General features: G+C 38.7%; 1 protein-coding gene across 1 annotated transcript in view; it reads left to right on the forward strand.

The window, feature by feature from the left end:
* Nucleotides 1-849: 849 nt before the first annotated feature.
* Nucleotides 850-25,919, forward strand: part of LOC138000543 (lipopolysaccharide-responsive and beige-like anchor protein) — an 87,836-nt gene continuing 62,766 nt past the window's right edge. Inside the window, exons 1-23 of the mRNA XM_068847034.1 lie at nt 850-1,074; nt 1,352-1,456; nt 3,614-3,740; nt 4,333-4,433; nt 5,794-5,889; nt 5,991-6,112; nt 6,806-6,944; nt 10,304-10,420; nt 10,559-10,705; nt 11,697-11,753; nt 13,083-13,223; nt 14,349-14,411; nt 15,370-15,452; nt 16,929-17,037; nt 18,392-18,447; nt 19,009-19,105; nt 20,190-20,340; nt 21,954-22,033; nt 22,965-23,027; nt 23,875-23,972; nt 24,783-24,875; nt 25,021-25,123; nt 25,869-25,919. The exon at nt 25,869-25,919 is cut by the window's right edge and continues 31 nt beyond it. Of these exons, the coding sequence (XP_068703135.1) occupies nt 850-1,074; nt 1,352-1,456; nt 3,614-3,740; nt 4,333-4,433; nt 5,794-5,889; nt 5,991-6,112; nt 6,806-6,944; nt 10,304-10,420; nt 10,559-10,705; nt 11,697-11,753; nt 13,083-13,223; nt 14,349-14,411; nt 15,370-15,452; nt 16,929-17,037; nt 18,392-18,447; nt 19,009-19,105; nt 20,190-20,340; nt 21,954-22,033; nt 22,965-23,027; nt 23,875-23,972; nt 24,783-24,875; nt 25,021-25,123; nt 25,869-25,919 (2,424 nt within the window). The remainder of the gene's footprint in view (nt 1,075-1,351; nt 1,457-3,613; nt 3,741-4,332; nt 4,434-5,793; nt 5,890-5,990; nt 6,113-6,805; nt 6,945-10,303; nt 10,421-10,558; nt 10,706-11,696; nt 11,754-13,082; nt 13,224-14,348; nt 14,412-15,369; nt 15,453-16,928; nt 17,038-18,391; nt 18,448-19,008; nt 19,106-20,189; nt 20,341-21,953; nt 22,034-22,964; nt 23,028-23,874; nt 23,973-24,782; nt 24,876-25,020; nt 25,124-25,868) is intronic.

The following is a 25,919-nucleotide window of genomic DNA, read 5'->3' on the forward strand; positions in this document are numbered from 1 at the left end:
AAATCTTGGTAGTTTTCAATCTAATTATATTCGATTTTGTATATTTTATACCACCCCTTTAAGCTCGGCGGGTCTAATTTGCAGGTCGCAGGTCGCAGGTCGCGGGTTGCAGGTCATTGTTTCACCAATACAGAAAGTATCCTAAACATTCATAAAAGCTAACCTTAGGCCTAAATAAATGAAGGGGTAGTTTCTAAAGAAACTGTGGTGCTGCGTCGGTGGGGAAGCAGTATACAAAAATTTGGTTTATCAACGGAGTTGATAATGTAAATTGACCACCGTACAGAGATTCTAAAAGCTGACGTTTCGAGCGTTAGCCCTTCGTCAGAGCGAATCGCTCTGACGAAGGGCTAACGCTCGAAACGTCAGCTTTTAGAATCTCTGTACGGTGGTCAATTTACATTATCAACTCCGTTGATAAACCAAATTTTTGTATTAGGCCTAAATACTTTTGCTTAGTCCTACGATACGCTTTATCAATTAATAAAGTAAAAGTAGAAGTTAAAATTTAAAATTCCTACAGCGCGCTTCAGTTTAGATGGAAATGACTTGCAGATCGCATCCACAATTGAAGGATCCTCAGCTAAAAACGTTCTCAAACCTCATTTATGAGCATGACCTGCGACCTGCAAATTAGACCCGCCGCTTTAAGCTCCGTAGCTTTAAACATCATCATGGATAAATAGAGGTATGTCATCATCATCCTAATCATCAATCAAGCAATCTGCAGTATCGCTATGGAATACTAAATTTCTCATAAGTTTTAAGACTCGAGCTTCCCATTTTTAGGGGTAATTATTGGCATTCTGTGCTCCGGAACATGCGCACTTCCACCCAAGATGATCCATCATGGCGGACTCACCTGCGATAGACACCTCTCAAAATGATCAAGTGTTGCCAGAAAAAGAGAACCATGAAAACGGTGTTAGAAAGACTATCGATAAAGAAAGGTCCATCAATGCCGTGAGTGTTGCTTCGAGAACAAAGCTCGCTCAGTTGATTCAACTTGCAAGCGAAGCGGAAACAGAGGGCCTAACAAATTACAAGAAAGTTGTGGATACTGTTTTCGATTCGGTAGGACAATATATTTTTTTCATTTTAATCAGCCTTTTTTATTTCCAATAATTGCGGTTTTATAGGTTCTATGTTCCAGGTCGTGAGGTTAAATTTGAAGAGCTTGCATAGCCAAACGTGGTTTCTTAATTAATAAGCTTAAGGCTTATATTAAGAAAAAAAAAAGAAGTGTTTTCAATCGATAATATTGGTCGTGCGTTATGTTTGTCAAGCTTGCACGTCATTTTCACTTGAAGGACAAAGATATGTTTTAACAATTCTTTGTTTTTTTGTGTAGCTCGTTGGTGGACACTTTGACCTCGAAGCTAGATTCACGATCAAAGATTCCTCCGATCTTCTCATGTTGTTGGAGTTGTTGGGACATTGCAATGTATCATTAAAAGTGAGTGCATAGTCTTTGAATTATTAAAGTGATTTCAGTTTGAATCATTTCTGCATGTACTGAAAGCTATAATAGGAATGTAGTTGGTAGTAAAAGTTCTCGTTCAACTTGCATGCCAATGAAAAATTAACTTTAATCTTTCGGGCGAATCAGCTAATAAAATCTTTTGCGTTCGTATTCCTCCGTCTTCGATCTTCAATCGTTTTTTAAAAAGATATATTCAGTGCATCTCTAATAAGAGTGAGGGTATTGTCCTTTTCAGAAAGCTATTGTACAATGCATTTCCAAAGATACGGGAGTTCAGAAGAAAATATGTCACTATTTTTGCTCTTTTAGCGGAAGTGAATTCGATTGTGAATTTGGAGTTGTTTTTTTAACTTTCCTGCAGGTGTCATAGACAAATTTTTCTCTTTAATTTTATCACAATGTTAATATCATCTCTAATCATTCAGTACCACCTTGTTTGAAAACAAGTAACTACAGAATACAGGGCCACTTATTTCCATATCATTGAATAACAAAAGCTCCCATTGTTATGTGTCTCGTTCTACAAAAGCTTCTAACTAATTTGCATATGCTGGCCCTGTGTGGCCCTTTATTCTGTAGCTGCTCAGAAAACAACAGTTTATTAATGAAATGTTCTTTTTTTTGTTCATAATTTTACATGTATACCGTACATTGCATATAATTTACTTAGCAACTTAATCATCTTTATTATTATGTACTGTAATAATTAGATTCAGGATCCCATGGATTTAATGAAAATTCTAAATTTTCAAAGTTAAAATCCCTTTTCCTCACATAAGGTGAGAATGTTCCATCATTGCCACTTTGTCAAAAATGTTTTTCTTTAGTAATAAATAAGCTTATTTGAAGAAATGAAATACACTTTAATGTTGGCAGTGATATGAAATCACAGTGACGCTAATTTAATTATGTAGCTTAGTCGTTAAATCTAACCGAAGGTGGTAAAGAGGGGGTCTTGAACAGGTTCCACATAAAATAAAATGGCTGTTTCACATTTCACAGACAATAAAATATCCAGTTCACGTTTCACTGAAAAAAAAAAAAAAGATTTTTTTTACATGTACCTTTCTCTGCTGAATTATAAATTACAGTCTATTGTTACAATTTCTCAGGCTCCTACTCCCGCAAAGTAATTAAAAAAAAACATGAAACAAATAGACCCTTCTCCAAGATAGTAGCAACAGATTTGAATAAGTTAAAATTGAACTGAATTAAAAATTGACACCAGAAAATAGAAAGAGCACCTTAAATTTAGTAATGATATGCATGAAAAAGGTTACTCGATTCTGAATGGCTGAGAGCAGTGCAGTTCAAGTGTAACACAGTGGAAAAAGTGTAATACATCACTGCGAATTACACATCAAAATTCTGGGTTATGATTGGCTAATAAACAATAGGGTTTGGTCAGAACCAATCAAATCTTTTGCTTTCAAATCAAGCGCGTGCCCTGGGTGGCGCAATTTATGGCACAATTTTTCCCTGATTGCATGATACCCATGAGTTTCTTCTGCTTAACTATCTCAAAATTTTGTATATTATTAACAAGTAGTCATATGATTTTTCTTGTGCAATTCAGAATAAATAAGCACTTGTCAAAGACTACAAATTGCACTTGCCCTACAGGCTCGTGCAATTTTGTCGTCTTTGAAAAAATTACTTATTTATTCCAAATTGCACTCAAAATCATGTGATTTTCTGAAGTTCCAGTGTATTAGGTGTTGTATCAGCTGGGAAAATATAAGTTGGAATTTGACACCTTTACAGAGGTTTGTATGACTAGGGGTAAACGCCATGCCCCCAATCATACAAACGTCTGTAAATTTTTCATTATTTTTTCAACATACATTTTCTCAGCTGATATTACACCTGATATGTTGACTTTTCAAGGTTACTAGAATAAAGGTGTTTTTTTTATTTCTGCTATTGGCTTTTAATTTTAACCTGTTTGAATTTTCTGCCTACATTTTGGAGAAAGGTCTATTCACGGTAATTGCCAAAATCAAGTTTTATGAGGAAAAAAAGCCATTTCACGTTTTACAGGAAATAAAAAGGCAATTCAAGCTTCACCCTTTACCACCCTCACTACCCAAAAATTAATCAAATTAATGGTGTTCATTTATCTGTAAACAGGTTGAAATCTTAGGCTTGCTGATTGCAATTTTAAGGAAAAGCATCCCTAACTTGCAAGCAGCTACCAAAATTGGTCTTACTGAGAGAGTGTTATGTCGATTACCCCAGGAGAGAGAAGTTGTTGCAGGTAAATAATTTTTTTTTTGAATAAGCCAAGTACTAGTGATGTGAATGAAGTCAGCTCATTCTGTGCCGATCAGTCAGATTGAGTATTGATGTCTCAAAATGTAAGAATATGCTCATCGATTTTCTCAAGTATAAACCCTCCCCCATCCCAGAAATGCACACAGGCTTTGTTACTGAGAGGGTCGCCACTCATACGTAACTAGGAACTTATTTATACTGTATTCTGGTCTATCTTGAAACTGTCAATCATTGTGATTAAGTGTGTTAAGTTAGTCACGGTGGCTGTCCACCATTTGGGTTCTAAGGAAATCTAGCATGCCTTTCAGCTACATTGCAGCATTGTTAGGTCTATTTCAGAACACACAGTCTCCATTTGGGCTGACATTGTTGGCTTCCTAAACAGCCTGGTTGTCAGGGTTGAGTCCAGAAGCAGAAATTTCTTCTTATCCTTTGTGATATGGCATTTGAAGAATGATTGTGCTGGGGTACTCAAGATTTGTCAGAATGTCAAGAAGGATAATTAGGGGCAACCTCATTCATGACCAAACTTTTAAGGACAACATGTCTTATCACTGATGTTATTTTTGTTACAGACAAACTTGTAGAGCTTTTAGGAATCTTGTCCAGTTACAGCATCACAGTTAAAGAACTCAAGACACTGTTGGCCACTTTGAAAGGTGTTAATGGAAAATGGGTGAGTTTTTTTTGTGTATTTGTGCTGTCACCCTTTTGAAACTTTTTGCATGAAAAGACACAGGAAAACATTTGCAAACTTTTCAATGAGGTCCTTTACAGGGGTGTGCTGACAAAATGTTTCATTTTCAAGATTGGTGAATTTTGAGATGCTTATAGTGTTAAATACTACTCCAAAATGGCTGCCATTTTAGTATTCTTTGTGTTTCCTTGCAAATTAGCCCTTTTGGCCTTGCTTTCAAACATAAAATTCAAATGAATATTTAACCTTGAACGAGGCCACAAGGGCCAATTTGTAATCAAACAAAAGAATGTTAAAATGACAGCCATTTTGGATTAACCCTTTGACGTTCAAACCGGCCTAAACTGGCCAGACTTAGTATTTCACTATAATGGCAGATGATTTTACTCGTCAATGGGGAACCCCTGGGAGTCAATGGATTAATCACCCATTAATTAAAGGTGTATAATGTTTAATCTAAAGAAAGAAATAATTTTTCCTTCTGTACAATCACTTGTTTTCCTCTGTTTTCGTCCACAAATGCTAGTAGGTAAATCCATGCCCAATATTTTGGTATCCAACCTGAAGTGTCCTGTTAATTCTGATAATAATAATAATAATAATAATAATTTCTTATTGCTACCTATTTCCAAATGAAAGGTATTTGCTAGGGTGAGCTTTATTTTTAGGTTACATTATTAATCCAGTTATTAATATCTTTACCTGAGGAGCAGTCTTTAAGGGGTTCTTTGTGTTGTTATTTGTCTGTGTATTATATATAATGTGGCAGGTCATTTTGTTCCTTAGGTTAATTTGGAACCAAACTAGGTTATTTTGTTTCAACCTAGATCAAGTTGTTTCAACCGAGGTCAATTTGGGGGCAGGTACAAAAAACACAGGGCACAGGTCATTCCTTTACCATACTATCCTTGATATATCCTTGATACTATCCTAGACATTTGTTAAAGCTAAACTTAAGCTTAATTTAGGCCTATTGTTAGCATTTGTAAATGGTTAGGTGTGTCTCTGTATTGGTAAAACAACGAACTGTGACCCTTGTTGTGTACCTGCCGCAAACTGATCTACATGTAGGTTGAATCAACTTGATCTAGGTTGAAACAAGTTGACCCAGGTTGAAACAAAATGACCCAGTTTGGTTGCAATTTAACCTAAGGAACAAATGACCTGCAACATATAATTTTATGTTGTGGCTCAAGTTTTTTCAAACCACTTCAGTTTTGATTTTCCCTTGTGCAATAGTCTCCTACACTTCAGAATACCAGGTTCCCTCTGTTTTACAATCCACTGTGCCAACAATGTTTTTCTTGTGTGAATCTTTAAAAAAGTTTTTCTCTTATAGCCATGCCATACTGTGAAGTTGTTGACCATCTTGAAACTGATGTTAGAGAAACAGGGTCCAGATGTGTACTTCAGCTTTTCTGGACAGCACGGAGCTGTAAGTAGTTGAATGAACTACTTTCTATTCAAAGTCAAGCAAAAGGAAACAGCCGTAATTTAAAATAATATGATTATTTTACGATGAACATATTTTTACAGGCCATCACATTACCACCAATTTCAAAATGGCCACTGCAATCAGGTTTCACCTTTTCAACATGGCTGTGTCTTGATACATCACACCTGGCAAATGCTGAGAAGCGCAGACCATATTTGTACTGGTAAGTGTATCAATAAGCTATTGGCCTGAATGTGCATTAGATGATTTTGATTTTTTTGACCACAGTAAGGAGTAGTGTGCTTTTCCATTTTGCAAACGTTTGGACCGTTAGTTGATAAGAAGGCCAACCCTGTCTCCTCCTTCCCACACCAGCTGTCACATTGTTATTCAGGGAGACGTACATCTAACCCAGCTAAATAACAACATTGTTTTGGGGAAGGAGCAACCAAAATAAATAAGGACTACTCATTGCAATGTTTCAGATAAAAGACAAGGAAGTTAATTAAAAATTTGTCCAGGACTGTATCAGTGCTTATTCAACTGTCTACGCTGTGATTTGGTTATGATGATTACAATGTATTAAAAAGAGTTTATTGACCAAATTAACAGAAGTTGCAACTTTTTTCCCCCACAGAAGATAAAACCAAAAAAAAAAAGGACAGACAACAGCAGTGGTTTTAGTCATGAGCCCTGGCAGGCTCTCTCTTTGCGGGCTGAGCACGAAATAGGAGGGACTAGTTATACAGTATGCTCTCTCTTTGGAGTCCCCCCTTTTTCTTGCTCACCCATTGAAGAGAGGGACTGCTTGCAGGCTACCTTGCTTTTAAATATGTATACCTCAAGACGTCACCTCCAAAAGAAACTTCCACGTATGTGCATTATTTTTAATATCATCTTCCTACCTTCATTTTAGTTTTCGGACTGGAAAAGGTGTTGGATACTCAGCTCATTTCTCAGGTCCCATGCTAGTCTTAGAATGCACTGTGAAAACTGGAAAGCGTGAGAACAAAATCTTCCGTCATCTTGTCAAATTTGAATTTCATCCCCAAAAGGTATTTATAATAGAATAATTTTTTTCATTATTGAACCTTATTCCAAAATGGCCACCATTTTAGAATTCTTTTGTTTCCTTGCAATTGGCACTTTTGGCCTTGCTTTCAAATGTAAAAGTCAAGGCAAAAGGGCCAATTTGCAACCAAATAAAAGAATGCTAAAGTGGTAACCATTTTGAAATGAGGTGTATTAATTTATAATGGACAGTCATTAGTGCTTTCAGCAAGTACTGAGACAGACAACAAAAAGCATTGGCTACCTCACTCAGAGAGGTTGGCTACTTTTTCCCTAAATTGAGAAAATTAAAGGCAGATTCTTTCAGACTTAAAATTAACACTATTTTTGACATTGACAACATGAAGTCGTTTAAACATGATCATCAATTTTGCTTTTGAAACATGGCATTTGGGAGGGTTCTTTTAAAAATGGTGTGCCCTCACACACCCTTAGAGGAGGGTGCTGTCACTATCCCTGCTTCCCATATATGGCTAGGTTGCGTTGATTACAAACTCATCAATCAATGTTTGTAAATCTGTATATATTTCCCTTCATTTCTACAAAACTTCAATCTTGGACAAAACTCTTGGGAAAAATTCTAGCTTAAGCATCATTTGACATGCACTTACAAATTATATTGGTCCTTACCCCCCTCCCCCCAAACCAATGTTGACAATGTGATGCAAATTATACTGTGCAAGCCTTTGCCCGTTTTTTTAACCAACATTGGAATGGGGGAGGGGGGATAGTGGGAAGAATTTAATCTTTATCACACAGACAAATTAGAGCGCCTGCTCGTCACATTTTCCCAACGAGTTTTGTCCAAGGTCTTTTTTTACAATTTAACTAACATTAAAATACGAACTCTAACTGAATGACGTTTACAAAAGTAAGATACAATATTTGCGTCACTTTTTTCAACATAATGAATTTGAGGTCAATGCAGGTTAGAGTTTGCAGTTCAGGATGCAACAACACTATTGCTCAGGGGCCAGTTGCTGGAAGCTTGGTTGGCACTAACCGTTGGTTAAAGGGGCTAGGTCACGCTATTTTAGGCATTTTCAGCACTGATCGAATGGTCATAGAATTAACTAAAATAACTGTTCAAAACTGTAGAAGAACTCTAACAAAACACAGGGAAGCCAAGAAGGCACATGGATGAACAAAACTGGAGAGGATTGAAATGGATTGAGTTTGGGTAAATTTGAAAAACGTTGGCCCACCTTTTTTCAAATTTATATCAGTCTATATCAAAATGTCATTTACAAAGCTTGAAAATCATTCTTAGTTGTTATGTGGCCATGATTTTGCAAATGAAAGACTCTTGCTCTGCCAATATGACGTTTAGAGCTCATAATTAACAAAATTAAACAAAATTACCTAAAATAGCGTGACGTAGCCCCTTTAAGAGGTACCAAAACCTATAGGTTTCCATGGTGTTTACCGTATTTACCCGTGTATAATACGCACTTTTTTCTGCTAAAACAGCTCCAAAAATTGAGATGCGTGTTATACACGGAATCCATTGTTTTAGACACGTGTCCCTCATTAGCATATAAAAAAGAAACGAAGACACATTGGTTTTTGATTGAAAATTAAAAACGCTTAACCAAGAGTTAAAAATTTAGATCCACTAATAAATTAACCTTCCTGTTTAAATGAACAACTGAACAACATAGCCTTCACTTTTGAGCGATTAACTGAAACATCAAAATGGCCACAAAAAAAATCAACGGAGTTTACAATGCCGGTCTGATAAATAACGCCCGTTAATTTCGCTGTTATATTATAAAACTTTGCAAAGAACACAACTACCCACTACATGTTGCTGAAAATATGGACAAAACGCCACTGATCTTCGATATGCCGCCGAATCGAATGGATCAACATTACACCGCAGAGAAGAAATGTCACGACAGGAAATGAGAAGAATCACGCAACTGTTTTGTTGGCGTGTGCTGGTGATGGATCAAAATTAAGACTAATGGTGATTTTCAAGAGGAAAACGGTGCCTAAAGTTGAAAACAAGCACAGGGTTATCAGCGACGCCCAAGAGAAAGGCCGAATGAAGAGTTTGGCATGCTCCATGTGGTGGACTGGGGAGACAAAGAAGCCTGTTTGTTTATGCTTTTGAAGCTCGTGTGACAGAAAGCATGAAAGCAGCATTTGCAGAGAAAACACCAATTGACTTAGCAGTGATTCTTGGCAGATTGACCTCAGTTCTGCAGCCCCTTAATGTTTCATTAAATAAACCACGTAAAGATGGGGTTAGGAAGAGGTGGATGGCGGATGGAATTGATGGCCACCAAAAGAAGCCCTCGGAAGAAATCATCGCTCTGTGGATCGCTGTTGCATTGCAACATAATATCCTGAAGAGATGATTAAGTTGTATTTTGTTAAATATGGAGTAGTAACAAAACCTTGATGATACAAAAGCTGATCTTGTGGACGGACAACAAAATGACCTTGTCGATGACGACTCTTGTGCGAGAGAAGTGTTGTTCGATTGTGACTACGAGTTAGAGTTTGTATAAAGGTTTCAGTTTTTAAACACTTTACATAGGCTTATTTACTTTACTGTTGTAAGTAGCGGAACAAATTTTCTTATCCAGGAAATGGATTTTTTTCACGCTAGTTTTACATGAACAATTTCTCTGTTTTCTGTTTGAACTTTTTTTTTCAAAATGCAGTTTAAAGTTGGGGTGCGTATTATACACGGGCGCGTATTATACACGGGAAAATACGGTAACGCCAGTTATTGCTAACCATGCTTTGAGCAACCCGGGCCAGGTGTTTAAATAATACGGTATTTGAAGTTGCGGGCTGGTTTGAGTAGAGTAATCGACTTTGTCAGCAAGGGGCAGCACATCCCTATTGGGCTTTCACACCTACAGTCTGATTCCCTGCCTCAGTGTCTAATGCAGGTTGAGTTTCTTGGTATTCTACTTTGCTCATGGAGGCTTTTCTTCAGGTATTCTGGTTTTCTTCTCTCGTTGAAAATCAATACTTGTGTGATCTACTTCCATTTAATTTGATTTACTCTCTTGCCTATTAGAAAAGCATCTGTGCTTGTCTCTAATTAGTTTCAGAGGTTAAAACATAACCATTTGGCCCACATTTGGCGACAGTAAATCATCCCCCTTAGCTATAATAATGCAAAATTATTTACATTGTATGTATTCCACCGCTTAATGTTCAGTGAATGCTGACAGCCATAAATTTTTGAATGTCAGCTTAATTTTCATTTACTTACGAATAAGTTCATTTCAAATTCAAAGATTATTACTTTTCCAAATGTTTAGTTGTCAAATGAAGGAGAACATTACTTTTATAAGGATGCTGTGTGAAATTAATTTTTCAGTGGTACATGGTTACAGTTGTGCATGAGCACAACAGATTTCATGCAAGTGAGATCAGGTGTTTCGTCAATGGAAGAGTAGTGTCAAGTGGAAAAACCACTCTGGTTCATGCAACTGAGGTAATCTTTGCTTGAAAATTCATCATGAAGAAGAAAGAATTATGTTGTTATTGTTATTCTTCGCTTAATGCAGTACTTCCTTAGGTGCTGTTAGCACTGAAATCTTTCATAAAAAACTTTCCTTTTTTTTTTTTTCAGCCATTTGATAAGTGTTACATTGGTTCTTCGCCCATGGCAGACAGTTCAACTGTATTCTGTGGTCAAATAGCAGCTGTGTACTTGTTCTCTGAGGCTCTTACTGCCCAGACCGTTGGAGCCATGCATAGGTTGGGTCCTGGATACAAGGTAACTAACAACCGATCAATACAAAATTAGAACGAAAACTGTTTGTGTATGGACAATGTTGGCTGTTGGGGAGGCAATATAGGCCTCTTTAATAATAGCAGCCAAATAAAATATTTTTCTGTTTGGAGTGCTACTATGACCAAAAAATCGAAAGAGGTGTGTGTACGCGGCTGAATTAGAGTTCGGGCTTTCAGACTTTCAAATTCGTGTTTTGCATATATAATAAGCTGCATTTACACCCTGAAATTTGAAGCTAGTGAGTCAATGACGTCACTTTTCCCTAGATGCAACCCTCTGATGTCCAATCGGTCAGTTTGGAACGTGAGTAATGGCAGACCTTGAAGTCCAAAACTTACGCTCAAAGTAAACAACCTTTAAATAAAAGTAAAAGCTAAAATTTTTGCCAGTCAAGTGTAAAGCAATCACACTTTCAAAATCTGAAGAAAAAAAGGAAGTGATTTTTTGATTGCAGTAGCACTTTAATCCTAATAAGCCTTTATAGCCTTGCTATGACGAACAAATTTCAAGAGAATATTGTTTCAAAATGAGGGCATTAGGTCTAATTAACATAAATACAAAAAAAAAACCCGCGAAGGTGCATGTGGTCACCATTTATGAACTGGTCTATGGTATTAAATGGTATCTCAGATAGGCGTCACACAAATACTTGTCTGACCGATATTGGTGCAACGAGTTGTTCCCATGTCACTTGCCCTTCAACCACCAATCTGTTAGCTCAATTGGTTGAGCAGTGGACTACCATGTGGGAGGTTGTGGGATCAATTGAGGAGAAACTGCTGCCTTTGGAATTACATCCCCAAATGGTTAGACTTTCAAGTCTTCTCGGATTGACGAAGAAAATCATCTGGCGTTAGACAGAGTAAAATCTATTGTCACTCTCAGGGATCAATGGGTTGAGTTACGTACATTTCCTTGTATCATTCAGTTTAAATTATCCTTTAACTCAATGAAGCCTTGTTGTAAATCTCAGGGTCAATTCAAGTTTCCCGCTGAAATTGACATTCCTCTATCAGATCAAGACAGAAAGGTAAATACTACCTTTTACTACCTAATATTTGACAAATAACATTGTAATGTGATGGCATGACAATTTACAAAGTCAGAGTTAGTGCCACTGATTTTCTTCCGTTTTTTATTTTCATGATGCATAATGAGCTGTGTTCCGATTGCATGTACTCAAATGCTAATTATATGACAAGGTAGTTCCTTTGGAAGATGACTTTGCAAAAGTTTGGCCCAGTGTAGATGTATCCATTTTCATTTGAAAATGCAACTTTTTATTCGTAAATTGGCCTTCCGTCCACACCTACATGTATCCGGTAAAAACTGTGACCGAAAACGCCCACCAGGGTGGAAATTTTTTAAAACGCACTTTTTGTGTTTTCGTGTGGACAGTGAAAACGGAACTTTTTGAAAGCCATGACGTCATGTTATTGGATCCAGGCTACCTCGTCCGTCAGCCGCTCCAAGGATAAACTTGAAATGCAAAATGGTGCAAAATTTTGTCTGGCATGATCCCCAGTCGACATTTTCAGAGGTCTTGATTACTTATTGATTATTCGATGGTGAGTTAATAAGTAGCACGACTACACCATCGGTCCAACCAAACACGTCAGCATCGCTTTTTGCTTTTAGATCTATCAGGTTTTTGTCCTGACTGTGACATCTTAAAAAAGGGTTTCGAGCCGAAACGAGCCCGCTCGTTTTACTGAGAAATGTGCATGCTCCTTCAGCGGCATTGGCGTTTTCGAGAAGTTTCAGTGTAATCATTTGCATAGGTGAAAACGGTTACAAAGCGCTATGTTTGGACAGACATTTTCTTTAAACATAGGAAAAAAACCCGTTTTCACAGGAAAACGTGTATGTGTGGACGAGGCCTTTATAATTCCCAACGGGAAAAAATATTCCCAAAATAAATAAAGAACTTCCAATCCTGCAAAAATAAACCCCACAAAACTTTTTGCCACACAGCGGTCTTAAAAGAACACGATCAGCTGACTTTGGAGCGGTTTGCATTTGATTGTCGAAAGGTAATTGGTTTTGCATCAACTGCGCTACGCGATTGGCTTAAAGAATTCACGCCACTTCTTTTTCATCCAATCAGAAGTAAAACAAAAAGCAATCGTGACTTGCTCGCACTCGTTTTCCCGCGCTTGGCGTCGGCTACGTGTAATTACTTCGAGTTTTGATTGGTTCACTGTATCGTCTCAGTCCTAAAGTGATTGGAGAGAGTGATTACTTTGGTTTTAGTTTTTCGACACTGAATTGAAAACCGCTCTGTGTGTATTCCTATTTTGTAAAAGCTTAATCACGTTAAATGTTCTGAAATGCTGACTGTCTTGTTGGTTGACTTTAGGTGTTATATGAGGGCCACCTTTCATCTGTGATCATGTTTATGTACACTCCAAAGGCTTGTGACCAGCAACTGTGTCTTGAAGCCTCACCCACAGAGAATCATTCCTTCTTCTGTCATTCGCCTCATGCTCTTATGTTGGAGGTAAGAGTTTTTGCTTAATGCGGCTACTTCACATGTATATTAAAGACCCTTCAATGATAAACTGCTTTTTATTCCTTCGAAATATTTTCCCGCTTATATGATTTTCCTAAAATCCTCTCATAACATTAAATACTTCTTAATAAGCGAGTTCGGGGTCCGTACTGTAAAGTTACGGACCGAGTTTTTTTCCGTTGATTTACGGTCCAAGCGCGAAGTTAGGAGAATGAGAGTTTCGATTTTTCTTTGGGAATGAATTAAGTTAAAGGGTTAATAACTAGAATGATTACCATTTCTCATAAATAAAGGAACCCCACTCCTTGAGGGTGTATGACCATCATCTGCTTTTAAGTGCATCAAAATTCAAATATTTCCCCCCACCAAAAGCAAACGTGTCTTACCATTCGTACCTCAAAATTCCGCTTTTATCTGCCGGGCAAGACGCCCAAAGTTATCAAACTAGCTTTAATTTGGACCCACAACCATGAGTCTATTCTCGATTTTACGTCACAAACTACTTTACAATGCAAAATATCTTTGAAAACAGGAATGAGGAGATTTATGTTAGGAACGAAAAATACTTAGGTGCATTTTGAAACAAGACCGCCACCAGTCAACATTTCACCCCGAGCAATATGCTGGATGTATTTAATTTAAACTTAATTAAATAGCCTATCTACCACAAATCACTCCTCGCACGGTGATAGAGAATGTGAACTACAAGTAATCAAAAGGTCAGGGATGGACCCCTGTTAGTACCACTTCGAGATCATTTCGAACTGAGCCCAAGTCACCCCCCGTTAGAGCAGTTTTCAGTCGAGTGCCATAAAGCAAATATCAAAGTAATAACTTCGACCAATCACAGCAGGTGCAAAGAGCGCCGCAATGAACCAATCCAAATTCGTAGCGATTCCGTGTAACTTGCTCAAAGCGCTGGAAAAATCGCAAGTGCAAGTCGCAATTAGTTTTGGTTTTCCTTTCCTTTGGTTGATAAACTGGCGCGAGATTTTAAACCAATCACTAAGCGTAGCAATGGCAATCGCACAACTACTTTCGATAGTCATTTGAAAACTGCTCTAATGCTTAATTAAGTTGAACTTCATTTTAACATTCGTTACACTTCTCCAGGGGGTTCAGTCTGTTGTGACGCATTCGCTTCAGAGTATTCTTCACTCACTGGGAGGAATACAGGTCAGTTGCTTTCATTGCTCAAGCCACAATTTAAACTCTCCCTTGTTGCGTCGTGCCGTTCTTCTTATTTCCGCAACGAGATGCCTACATTATACATAACACCGTTACTGGTAAGCAAGTTCTTTTGCAACTTGTCGCGCAATCTTGTGGTACTAAATGAATTTTATAATGATAATGCAAAAAAAGTGGTTCATAGTTGCGTCAATGTGAAAACCAATCGAAGTGTCAGAACCATAAAAAACGGTGTTTATAGGGGAATCTTTGTTTCTATTTTTTGTCTCATTAGCACAAGGCGTAATCTATTTCTAATCAGTCAGCCAAAAATAAAGTTCTAAATGTTGAAAGTGCATTGCACAATGAGCTATTTCTGAAAATTTGAACCCGATGTACCAGATAATCTCTGAGCAATGATGCTTTAAAAATTCGAGTTGTTCAAATATGTGTGCCCTCGAGGGCGAAGGGTCTAATTGTTTTAGTATCACCCAACTAGTCGGACAGAAATAATAAAGTCAGCAAATGCAAGTTGAAGAAATATTTATTTGGAAAACGAAGGAAAGCGTCACGCTTTTCGCTGCTCGAGGATGATTACTAATAGTCCTCTAGTAGCGTAGCCAATTAAAATACAGGATTTGCATTAGTCCACTAGTTGGGTGATACTAATAACAGTTAACTGGCTTGTTGTCGAAGCTAAAAGGCTTAAAACTGGACTTTTAACTAAGTTTAACCAGTTCTTTTAACTTTTAAAGTCAATTTGTAACCTGCATGATGCCTTCTGTGAGCAAACTCGTATGTTAATTAAACAAAATGTAAACGATTAAGTCAGCAAAGATTCCCATATAGATCTAAGGTGCTGTGTGGCCCAGCCACAACAGCTTCAGTTTATATGCTGGGTAAATTAAGTTACTTACTTACTTACTTAATTATTTACTTGTTTACTTGTTTATTCAAATACACGTAGATGTTGCTCCCACTTTTCACTCAGTTGGATTTTCCTCAAGAAGGAGCTGAAGATACCAGCGAGGTCCCTGAAGTAGCAATATGGTGAGAAATTAGATGGTTTGCAACCAATCTAACAGTGAGCTTAATTGATGCTGAATGACGGACAGAAGAAGCCAATGCGAGATCTGTTGATTGTGTTATTCAACTTGGTGGCTATGACGTAACTTTGCAAAGCTCCTGTTATTCGAGAAAAAATTGCTTCTGTATACTCCAAATTCTTCACAGGTAGCCTTTGTAAACACTCTTATCAACTTGCAAGATATGGGATCGTACGCCGCGGCTGCGAGGGAGAACTCCAAAAATAATAGCAAGGCTCAAAGTTAACGAAAAAATCCAGTCGCAATTTCGCAAAATCGTCGCGCTGCATTGTGTTGTCAGCGGTTTAGCAAAACAAAATACATGTATGAGCCCACAATACTTCTGTATAAAGAAACCACTGAAAATGGCGAATGATCGAAGAACATTGCGGCTACATTACGCTACAAAATTACGCTTTCTTCAGATTGAAAGAAAACTCACGGCGCAGATGGAAAAAATTCAGTCGCAAATGCGACTGTATTGGTCGCAATTTCGAGCCCTGTTAAAAATAGGTTTGATGGGTACTGGCCACCACGAAGCCTCGCTACCAACCAACTCGTCACCCAGTCTTCTTCGTTCATTAAGCATGATTTTTGATCATCTCATAATATCATCTGGCCTCAAATGACTATTTCGTAATCATAATTACGTAACATGTGCGTTGGCCTGGAAATCAGGACTTGTCAGAACAGAGCAAATGTTTAAAAAGAAAAAAAAAAACAGTCAAGCAAAACAACAAAAACATGAATCATATGGATTGGATTTGACCTCGCAGCTCTAGCTTGTAGGAATGGTTCCATTCACTAGACCACTGAGGAACAAGGAAAAGACAAGTTTAAAAAATGCGATATTTTTGTCACTCGTTTTAGAGTCACTGCTTAATAGTGGTGTGGCGTAAGTCCTGGTGTCAAGTGTGGTGACCACCTTTTCTGTTGCCTGTTTAAAATTGTTTCTGAGTGAATATTAATTAGTACAGGTGTACTGTTGGATTAAGGATAGATAGATTAAATTTATTAGGTTTAACAACTACGGTTTGAACAATATTCGTATTCTCGGTATTGGACTGGAACTAGCTTGCAATGGAGGCTAATGCGGGGGAATATATTAGAAAGTATTTGCATTTGAAAAGATTCCCCCGCATTAGCCTCCATTGCAAGCTAGTTCCAGTCCAATACCGAGAATACGAATATGGTCTATTGACGGAGTGGTTGTCCAGTAAACAGGGGAAGCGAGTAGTCAGCGAATAGTGGCAGGTTCGAGTCCCGTGTCTGGACACTTTGAAAGAAATATGTCCAGTTCATTGCATTGGTTTCAGACTGTCAGTGAATGAATATATATTCTGGCAAAACTCTTTGGTGTCATCAAATGGCACGAAAAGTACACTGATGAAGTACTCTAACAATCATGAGGATCTGAATAAACCTGGCTTTGTTTTTGCAGCACTGTTCTCCTTTCGCTTCTTTCCGATCTTCTGCGTCGTTCATGTACCAGTCAGCAGCAAATGATTCAATGTCAAGGATTTCTCGTCATCAGTCACATTCTTGAGAAGGTTAGGCTGCGTGTCATAGCATGGATCACCAGTATAAAGTCAGGGGCACCCAACGATAATCTGCGGTGAAATGTGTGTTCAGGAGAGTCAAACTGTCCTAAGAATTGCGTTTCTAGGTTGCCAGACAGCTACAGATTTGTGTACTAAAACATCACCTAAAAGATTCGCAACCAGGGAAAAGTAGTCCCTTACGTTTTCGGAAGGAGTATTTTTGCAAATTTTTGCACTGAAAAGGTCACCTAGCAGGTACGGATGAGCAAATGGGTCGTTTGGAAGTTCTTAGAAGGTAACGTTCAGCTAGCAATTTCTGAAATGAAGATATCATTCCCAAAAATTTTCGGACACTTCAATTTTCAGCTAAGATATCCCAACAGATCAGATTCTTCTGGTGATAAAAACATCTCTATAGACAGTCTTTAGACAAAAAAAGAGCGTAGAAATGTCTCTCAAAGGCTTTTGGCTTAATTTGCTCGTCGGGTGCCCTTACAAAGTAGGAGCCTTAACCACGGCGTCGACAAGAAAACGATAACGGCAGAAAACAATGGATTTGATAAGCAAAAGCGATGGCTTTGCACCATCCCACCAGATATGTCCAGAAATGCACTTATTTAGATGCACGTCGATTTTGATAGAGCGGTTTTCAATTGAGTGTCGAAAGTAATTGCTTTGGTTTTGCATTACTTCACTCAGTGATTGGTTCAAAGTTCTCGCGCCACTTTTTCAACCAATCAGAAGTGAAACCAAAACCAATCATGGCTCGCGCGTGCACATTTTCCCGCGCTTTGTGTCGGCTACGTGTAATTACTTCGAGTTTTGATTGGTTTGCTGGATTGTCTCCGTCCTTTTTGATTGGCCAAAGTAATTACTTTGGCTTTGGTTTTACAACACTGGATTGAAACTCGCTCTAAGCGTCACGAAGTGTCGCCTCTCTCTTCTCCCCGACAATTGACGTCACACAACTTTGCTTCCCAAGTGAAGATAAACAGCTGCATTTACCGTAACCTAAATATAACGCTGACTCGAACACTTACCTTATTGTTGAAAAGTGGTATCAAATGCTTAGACTTAATTATAGCGGGACACTTCGGGACTCTTCGGGACACTTCTAATCAAAATTGGTTTTTTGGACATGGGTGCCCTCCCCCCCTCCCCCTTCCCCAAGTACGTTTTAGATTTTGTTTTTAATTTTTTTTAAATATGAATATGAGAAGTACAGAAAAGACAACGAAGGAAGTCACGGCTGCCTTACTTTCTTTGTTTCGTCAGTATAATTTGAATGTACCTTCTTAATTAAATGTCAAGGAAGAAAATGCTTAATTGTAGCGTCAACTCTTCGTGTTTTTGCTTATTGTAGGCTGTATCTACCCATCTGACAGAGGATGCATTGGGAATTTTAGTGTCTCTTGCGAGGTATGGCCCAATTCCGGTTATGCGCTCTATTCTTTGAGGGATCTGGACAGGCTTATGCCCAGGGTAGAGGGGAGAGGGAGTTTGTTTGAATACGTCCTCGTAGTTTTCACTGATTTTTAGAAGAAAAACAACCCTGCATTAATCCCTGAGAACAAAAACTGAACAGATAGAAACTAAAAGCCATAGTCTAGGTCAGTAGCGTACGTCCTTTGTCTACCGGTATAAAAAGATAACAATTTTGTAACTTTATCCGTAGAAGTGGAATATTATTTCTGTTGGTTGGTTTTTGGATCAATGAGTGCCTATAAACATTATTTTAACAATTCCTTGTCTCGTCAAAATCTGGCCCTAAATGTTAGTGAGTGTAATTTCAGCCCTGTACCTTCAGTGCCTAGTTAAAAGAATTCAGAGTTGAAGTTTTACAGCATTGAAGTGTTTGATATCATGCAGATCCTCATAGAAACCTTGTAAATTCCTTGTAACGTGACTTTGCCGACCTACCAAGATAGCATTTGAAGTCTTGTAAAGGTCTTGTCCTTTTACCACTCCTTTATTTTGCAGGCACCTTTTAAACTCTTTAAGTTCTGGCTTGCTGTTAGGGAGTCTACTAGATCATATTCTCTTTAATCCAAATCTCTGGGTGAAAGCGTCGCCTAAGGTATTGCCTCACGTTATTAGAATATGCTTTCAAGATAATATAATCGAGAAAACGGAGGCAGTGTGGCCCAGTGGTTAGGGCGCTTGCCTTGAGATCCGGAGATTCCTGGTTCAAGACTCGCTCTGACCACTCGTTGAATTTGATCCTGGTAGTCCACGGGTCAACTTCTCAGCTGCACTTGTAAATAGCCCACTGGTTTGCCTCCGGCCAGTCGGGATTCTTAACAGTTCTTTTTGTTGTTGTTGTTGATTAAATCAAAGCAAATTTGGTCTCTGATGAGAGGAGACAATAAACCATTTTCGAATTCTCACAGCTGGACTGGATCTAGCATGAAATGGAGGCTAATGCGGGCAAATTAAAATTGCATTTCAAAAAAGATTTGCCCGCATTAGCCTCCATTTCATGCTAGATCCAGTCCAGCGGTGAGAATTCGAAAATGGTCTATTGGAGTATCCGGCGAAAAACTGCTGGGAGCAGAGTAGTGCACCAACAAACTCGACCACTTATGTCGCCAAGTTTGGGAATCGAACTCGGGACGCATTGCTGAAGGGCAAGCTCTTTCCACTGAACAAACCCAGCTGAGCGATACCTGTGCAGCGAACCAAAGCTGAATCAAAGAATGTACAACTATTAGTAACAAAGTCTGTGCACTGAGAAGTGGCCAAGACCCTTGTAGCGTTGATACAAGAGCAGTAACCATGGTGTAATCGGAATGAGAGAAATTTTCGTGTCCACCACATTAAGAAAATACTTTCGACTCCAAACTGGAAACCTCTACATGAAGAGAGTTTTTTTACTGCACTGGATCGTCCTGGCGAGTGTACATGTAGTCGTCACTGAGAAGGACTTGCTCGTGACTGGCGTTTCGACAACCTATAGGGAAGTCATATTTAAAGGCTACTCGAGGTCGAGCTAAGTCAAACTTGAAAGCAAGAGCCCTTCCCTGGGCTACGTTCACCCGGGCAATCAAATACCATAAAGAGTTCATTGTCATTCCTGGGTTCAATTAATTTTAAACATCAAACCCTTTTGTTGGTCGAAATTGGCGGTCAAACCGTTTAGATCAATTTTTTCCTCACTTTAGGTCCAGCTACAGTTATTCAGCGTGTTTGCCACAGACCTGGCAACCGGCAGAGGCTGTGCAGCTCACATGCGCCACGATGTTGGAGTCAGCAGGCTTATGCACATGTTAAAGACATTTTATTGTCTTGACAGTGGCTCTAAGCTGGACCAAGGTAAATACTTGAAATAACTAGATATCAGTATTAAAAATCGTCTGGGTTTGATGAGGCTGAAAAATGAGGTATGCCTTCATTGAATCAGGTAGATAGACAACAAGACAAGAGTAGAGAAGAGGCCTACCGAAGTCGCCTTTATCATCAGCTTCTACCGTAACTTACGCTAGGGAGGGGTGGGCACCACTCCTATCCCGTTGTCCCCAGTTTTCCTCACAACTTGTCTCCAGTAAGACTGGTACTCATGGTTTGTTTTCCCCCTGTATATGAAATAACGAAATTAAAAAGGGAGAGATATGTTATTTGTTGTTGTTTTAGAAACAGAGCAATCCCGTGTTGTCTTTGGTGTCGTGACAAATCATTGCGTGTCCTGAAAATAAAGTAGTAGCCAAAACGCGGGGCCAGGGCCCGGGTCGGGATGACCCAACCTCGTTCTCAGGGTCTCTCTTCTCTGCCTCCATCAACGAAAATGGAGGCAGAGAAGAGAGACCCCGTGAACGAGGTTGTGAATGACCGGCATCTGTCCTTCATTTAAGGTGGAAATTAGTCAAAAAAGTTAGGAACTTACGGAAACTATGAAAGTTCTTAGGGACATCCTAGTCTTTTTTTCTAAATCGGACTTTGTTTTTTTGTGTTTTAAAATCGAAGTTGGTTTTTTCAAGCATCTGGCTTTGTCTTTCCGAAAATTGGAGTTTGTTTTTCGAAATTAAGAGAATTTCAGAAATTCCTGGAATTGGAGTTTATGGAATATACGCCAACTGCCAGAGACACTGAAGACTCGCTGAGCTCCACACTTTAAAATCATAAAGGTGCAGGTCTTGACATTAGAAAGTTCCATAGCATTCTAGAACGCTATAGTTAGAAGAGCTCTATATAGTGCGTGATTAAATATGAAGTTAAAATGGTCTCTATAGCATTCTAGAACCGCTTCTAGGTCTTGACTTTAGAATGTTCCATAGCATTCTAGAACTGCTCTAGTTAGAAGAGTGCGTGAGTAATTGTGTCGCTGCGTTTTCACCGACCAAATTATTAGAACATTTGTCACGGCGTTCACGGCAAATGGCTAACGACAAAAGCCGGGTTGAAATTTGTGTTTTGCCAAAAGTGAAAGAAACTTATTGATACAAGCCCATATTTTGGCTGTATGGCTCCAGACATCGAGCACCTTGTCAAAGGAACAAATCAAGCTAGATTGTGTTAAGTGTTGCATAGCTGGATACTGATTGCCAAGTGTCCAAGCGTTCAGAATTTGATGAAAATTTAATTTAAAAAATATTCCATTCGCGCTTGTTTGATATAACACTGGTTGTAGCCAACGAGGCGCGTAGCTATACCATCTCATATCCAGCGTGCACTCGTAGAATAATACTAATGTTAAATATCGAGAAATTTCTCTAAAGAGAGAGACAAGTGAAGTTAGAGTAAGACGAATTTTCATGCTTCTGTGACAATGACCAGCCTTCCGTTCCAGTTCGCCGTTTCACGTCGATGCAATCTAAATCCCCCTAATTTTAGAATGCTTTTTCGCGGAACCAAACTTTTCCTGTCAGTCATATGTCTTCATTAATTAGTTGTGTTCTCATATGCGATACGATGTTTTGCTCGGCATACAGATGGCCAAGTGCAAAGTAGAGATGGAGTCCACTCCTTGAGGGCCTTTTTACTTCTTTTGGTGAAGCAATTAGTACTGAAGGTGAGTAGACAGATTCAGTTGCTTGAAATAGTCCATTTTACAGTTGTGTGCTTAGTTACCTGGCCTTTGAATGAAAATGAGGCTGGAGTTGACCTTGTTTTGATAGAAACCTCACTGCCTTTTTTATGTTAATTCTTATTAATTAGCATGACAACAACTTCATTAACATAAGAAAAGGAGAGAGATCTGTATCATAAGAAGGTCAACACCAGCCTCACTTTCATTTAAAGGCCAGGTAACTAAGCACACAACTGTAAAGAGGTCTATTCACTACTTGCACAAATCCCATAATACACCTCTTTTACCCCTCAAAAATCTGCATAGGCATTGTTTTCCACTTCTCTTGGGACATATTGGTTTCAAATTTACCATCTTTTGGCAAACCTACAACAAAACGGCTTTTTTGTGATTCATCAGAACCCGAAGATTTTCAGTGTTCAAGATGAAAAAAATGTCGACTCTTTCATTTTCCTCTTTTAAATCTTATAAGTCCTTTAATAATTCTATCCATCTTCTATGTGTATGGAGGGACGCCCAACGACCGAATTCAACGTGAAACCTAAGATGAACATTCCTAAGTTCCTTTTAATGGATAAAGTTTGTTTACCAGCTAGAAGAATTTTATCTGTTCGGGTTTCGTAGCTGAAAATTGAAGTGCCGGAAAATTTCAGAGAATAAAATCTTCGTTGGAGAATTATCCTTAAATAGTTCTTTATCACAACTTGACTGTGGCCATTCTAAACAATGTTGTTGGAGGCATACTTGATCCATACTTGCACAGATGAGTCTCGACCTCGCAAAATGTTTTCTCATTGTCGCTTTTAGGAAGGATATATCGCTCAAAGAATCTCTAGTCCTCCAATAGTCTGGATCTGTCCTACTTTTAGTTTCATGTGACAAAACGTTGCTTTGATCTTTTTTGTGATTTTAGGACAAGGGCATTACTGAGGAGGAATTTAAGAGCATCCTGACTTATCTCATGATATTTGACCAGGTGATGTAACACCTTTTTACGAAGCCTGGGGTATCCAAGTTTTTAAGAAATACTTGAAAATATGAAAATAGAGGATGTTTCTAATTACATGTAGGCTATCGGCTCTATGTCATGGGTTTACACTGAGTAGTGGAAAGTAAGTTTAAAATGACAAGAAAAAAACAGACAATTTAAGCCTGCAAGGTTGCTAGAAACGTTGAGGAAAGAAACAGCGATTTTTAGCTTTCGCGACAATAGCAGAAACCCAAAAAGTGGCGGTTATGATTTTTTGCTAACCGAGTTACTGTATTTGTGCCGCGACAAAATTGCTAGGAAAATTACAGCATATACTGCACAGTGCACAAAAACTGAAGCCCTTTGTTTCAATATGTGTGCTCACCGTTTACTGGAATCCATCTTCAGTATGTTCCTGTTGGCTTGCTCGCTCGGTCCGGAAATCTGTTGTGCAATCTGTTTCGGCCATGGCGGCAGAGTGATGATAATGATGATGATGATGTTTGTTTTACAAATGAACATACATACTTTGTTAAACTCGTATGCGAATCTCCGAAGCCACTTTGACCCCATACACCTAATTCCAAAATGGCCGCCATTTCAGTATTCTTTTGTTCGATTGCAAATTGGGCCTTTCGGCCTCGTTCAAGGTTAAATATTCTGTTGAATTTTACGTTTGAAAGCGAGGCCAAAAGGGCCAATTTGCAAGGAAACAAAGAATACTAAAATGGTGGGCACTTTCGAATAAGGGGTATTGACTCCAGGAACTAAGATTTTCAATTAAAGAGTACGGGGCTATGCTCGCTTAGTGAAGAAAATGTGAATTTTTGCTTTGGTTGATATTTGATAACAGGAAGAGAATCTGCTGGATGTACTTCAACTGGTGCTGTCAATCATGACTGAACAGCCAGACACTTCCATACCTGTGTTTGACAGGGTAGATGGTCTTAGGTACGTTGTTGGCAAAAGTCTTTTCATCTGTCCGTCGCTGAATGTTTGTGGACGGTCTCATAGACTCTTAACTCTCCAACTCCGAGTCGCAAATTCGATCATATTACACCCATTTTACAAGCATTACACTGGCTCCCAGTCAGATATAGGACTCATTTCAAAATCTTACTTTTAACCTTCAAGGCTCTTATTAAATGGTATGGCGCTAGCCTATATTATTAATTTAATTAATGTAAGGAAGCACGCATGCTATTGGCTGCGCTCTATTCAGGCCCGCTTGTTTTGCACTCAGCAGGAGAAATGACAAAATCTTTTGGTGACAGGTCTTTCGGTGCATCTGCGCTCACACTTTGGAATGCGCTCCTTGCTAGCCTGCGTAATATTAGTTTTCTTTCTACTCTTAAGGTGTCTCAAAACATATCTTTTAAAATTAGCTTTTAGTTTTTAGATCTTACTGAGTCTTGTTTCAAGACTTCTCGGCTTTCGTAAATTAGTTTTTAGTTGTTAGATTTTGTTTTAGTATGTATATATATTTAGTATCTGCGCTCTGAATGGAATGAATAAGTCATTGAGTCATGAGTCATGAGTCAATGAATCAATGAGTTAGTGCAGTTACCCTAACCCATAAAATGAAAGCTAAAATTTCAGAGAGTGCTTAGGACTAATCACTGAAACGAGGGCTTAGGCTTAATCACTAAATTGTTGCTATATTGACTGTGAGTCTCATTGACCATTTGGCTCATAAATCATGGGACCTCTGTCTGTCTTATTGAGTGATGGTGATTTTCATCCTCAGTTTCTTGTCGTCAGGGTTTTGTTTCGTTTTCTGGACATGAAATCGGAAGCAGTCAGAGTTTACTCTTTAAAGATCATTGGATGCTTTCTTCAATTCTGTCCAGCCAGGTAAGAGTTCACTTCTGCAAACCATAACTTGCAAACTCTCTCTGGTAAATGTAACGTTAAGCTGCCCCATTTGAGACTTCCTATTTGACAGTTGTGTACATTGAGCGTTCCATGCAGTTTAACGGCCAAACTCTTGTCCTTTCAGGAGGAAACAAGATTTACTAGAGCACTTCAGTTTGTTTTCTCTAATTGGTGACAAATTGATGAACCATACGCTAACACTTACTACTTACAATGTCCTGTTTGAGGTAAGAGTGAACCATAGCTTAACTTTGGTATCTTCTGCTTTACCTTTTACCTCTGGAAAACGTTTTGTCCGGTTATGGATGATCTTATAGGCTCTTAAGTAAACACTAAACAAACGATCTACTGTCATGTTGCTGTTATCATTTCTTAATTATTCCATTCCTTTTGGTGCGTGTAAGTAGGAAATAAATTCGTGTGGACGGTTTGGAGGTGTAGAGTGAAAAATTGAAAATTCGTTAGTTGCCACTACCCTCTTCATTACGACAAATAGTAATTTCGCCTCGTTGTTGCGAAGAGAACGGGAAAGAAATTAGGGCGTTTAAGAAACGACGACGATAGCAGCGAAACGTCACTTCCAAATGCAGCACGTATAACCTTGTCGTGTCTTAAGGCTAATGCCGTTATTTCACGTTCACTTTGTACAGTGTGGGCACTGATGTATCCGTAACTTGGCTTGAAGAGATGTTCTGACATGCGTACGGCGTGTAAAGCACGATCATGCATTTTCTCTTTTTAGGAAAGCGTTTTTCCCTTTCAAGGGTTGCGTGGAGAGCCAATTTGATTTCGCTCGGTAGGGTATTAAGGGTAGGTAGGGTGGGATGGGTAGGTATGTGGGTGGATAGTGGGAGTGGAGTGGGTAGGGTAGGTAGTGAGGTAGGTCATCTTATTTTCTCCGAATGGCTGGCAAAGAGAATGCAGTCAGTCAATGCTTTTTCACGACGCCATTTGACATGCATTGTTGTTTAGATACTTGTTGGACGAGTCTCCAAGCAAGTCGTCAGCGGACACCACCCACAG

Source organism: Montipora foliosa, chromosome 4 (genome assembly GCF_036669935.1).
Source record: "Montipora foliosa isolate CH-2021 chromosome 4, ASM3666993v2, whole genome shotgun sequence".
Lineage (NCBI taxonomy): Eukaryota > Metazoa > Cnidaria > Anthozoa > Scleractinia > Acroporidae > Montipora > Montipora foliosa.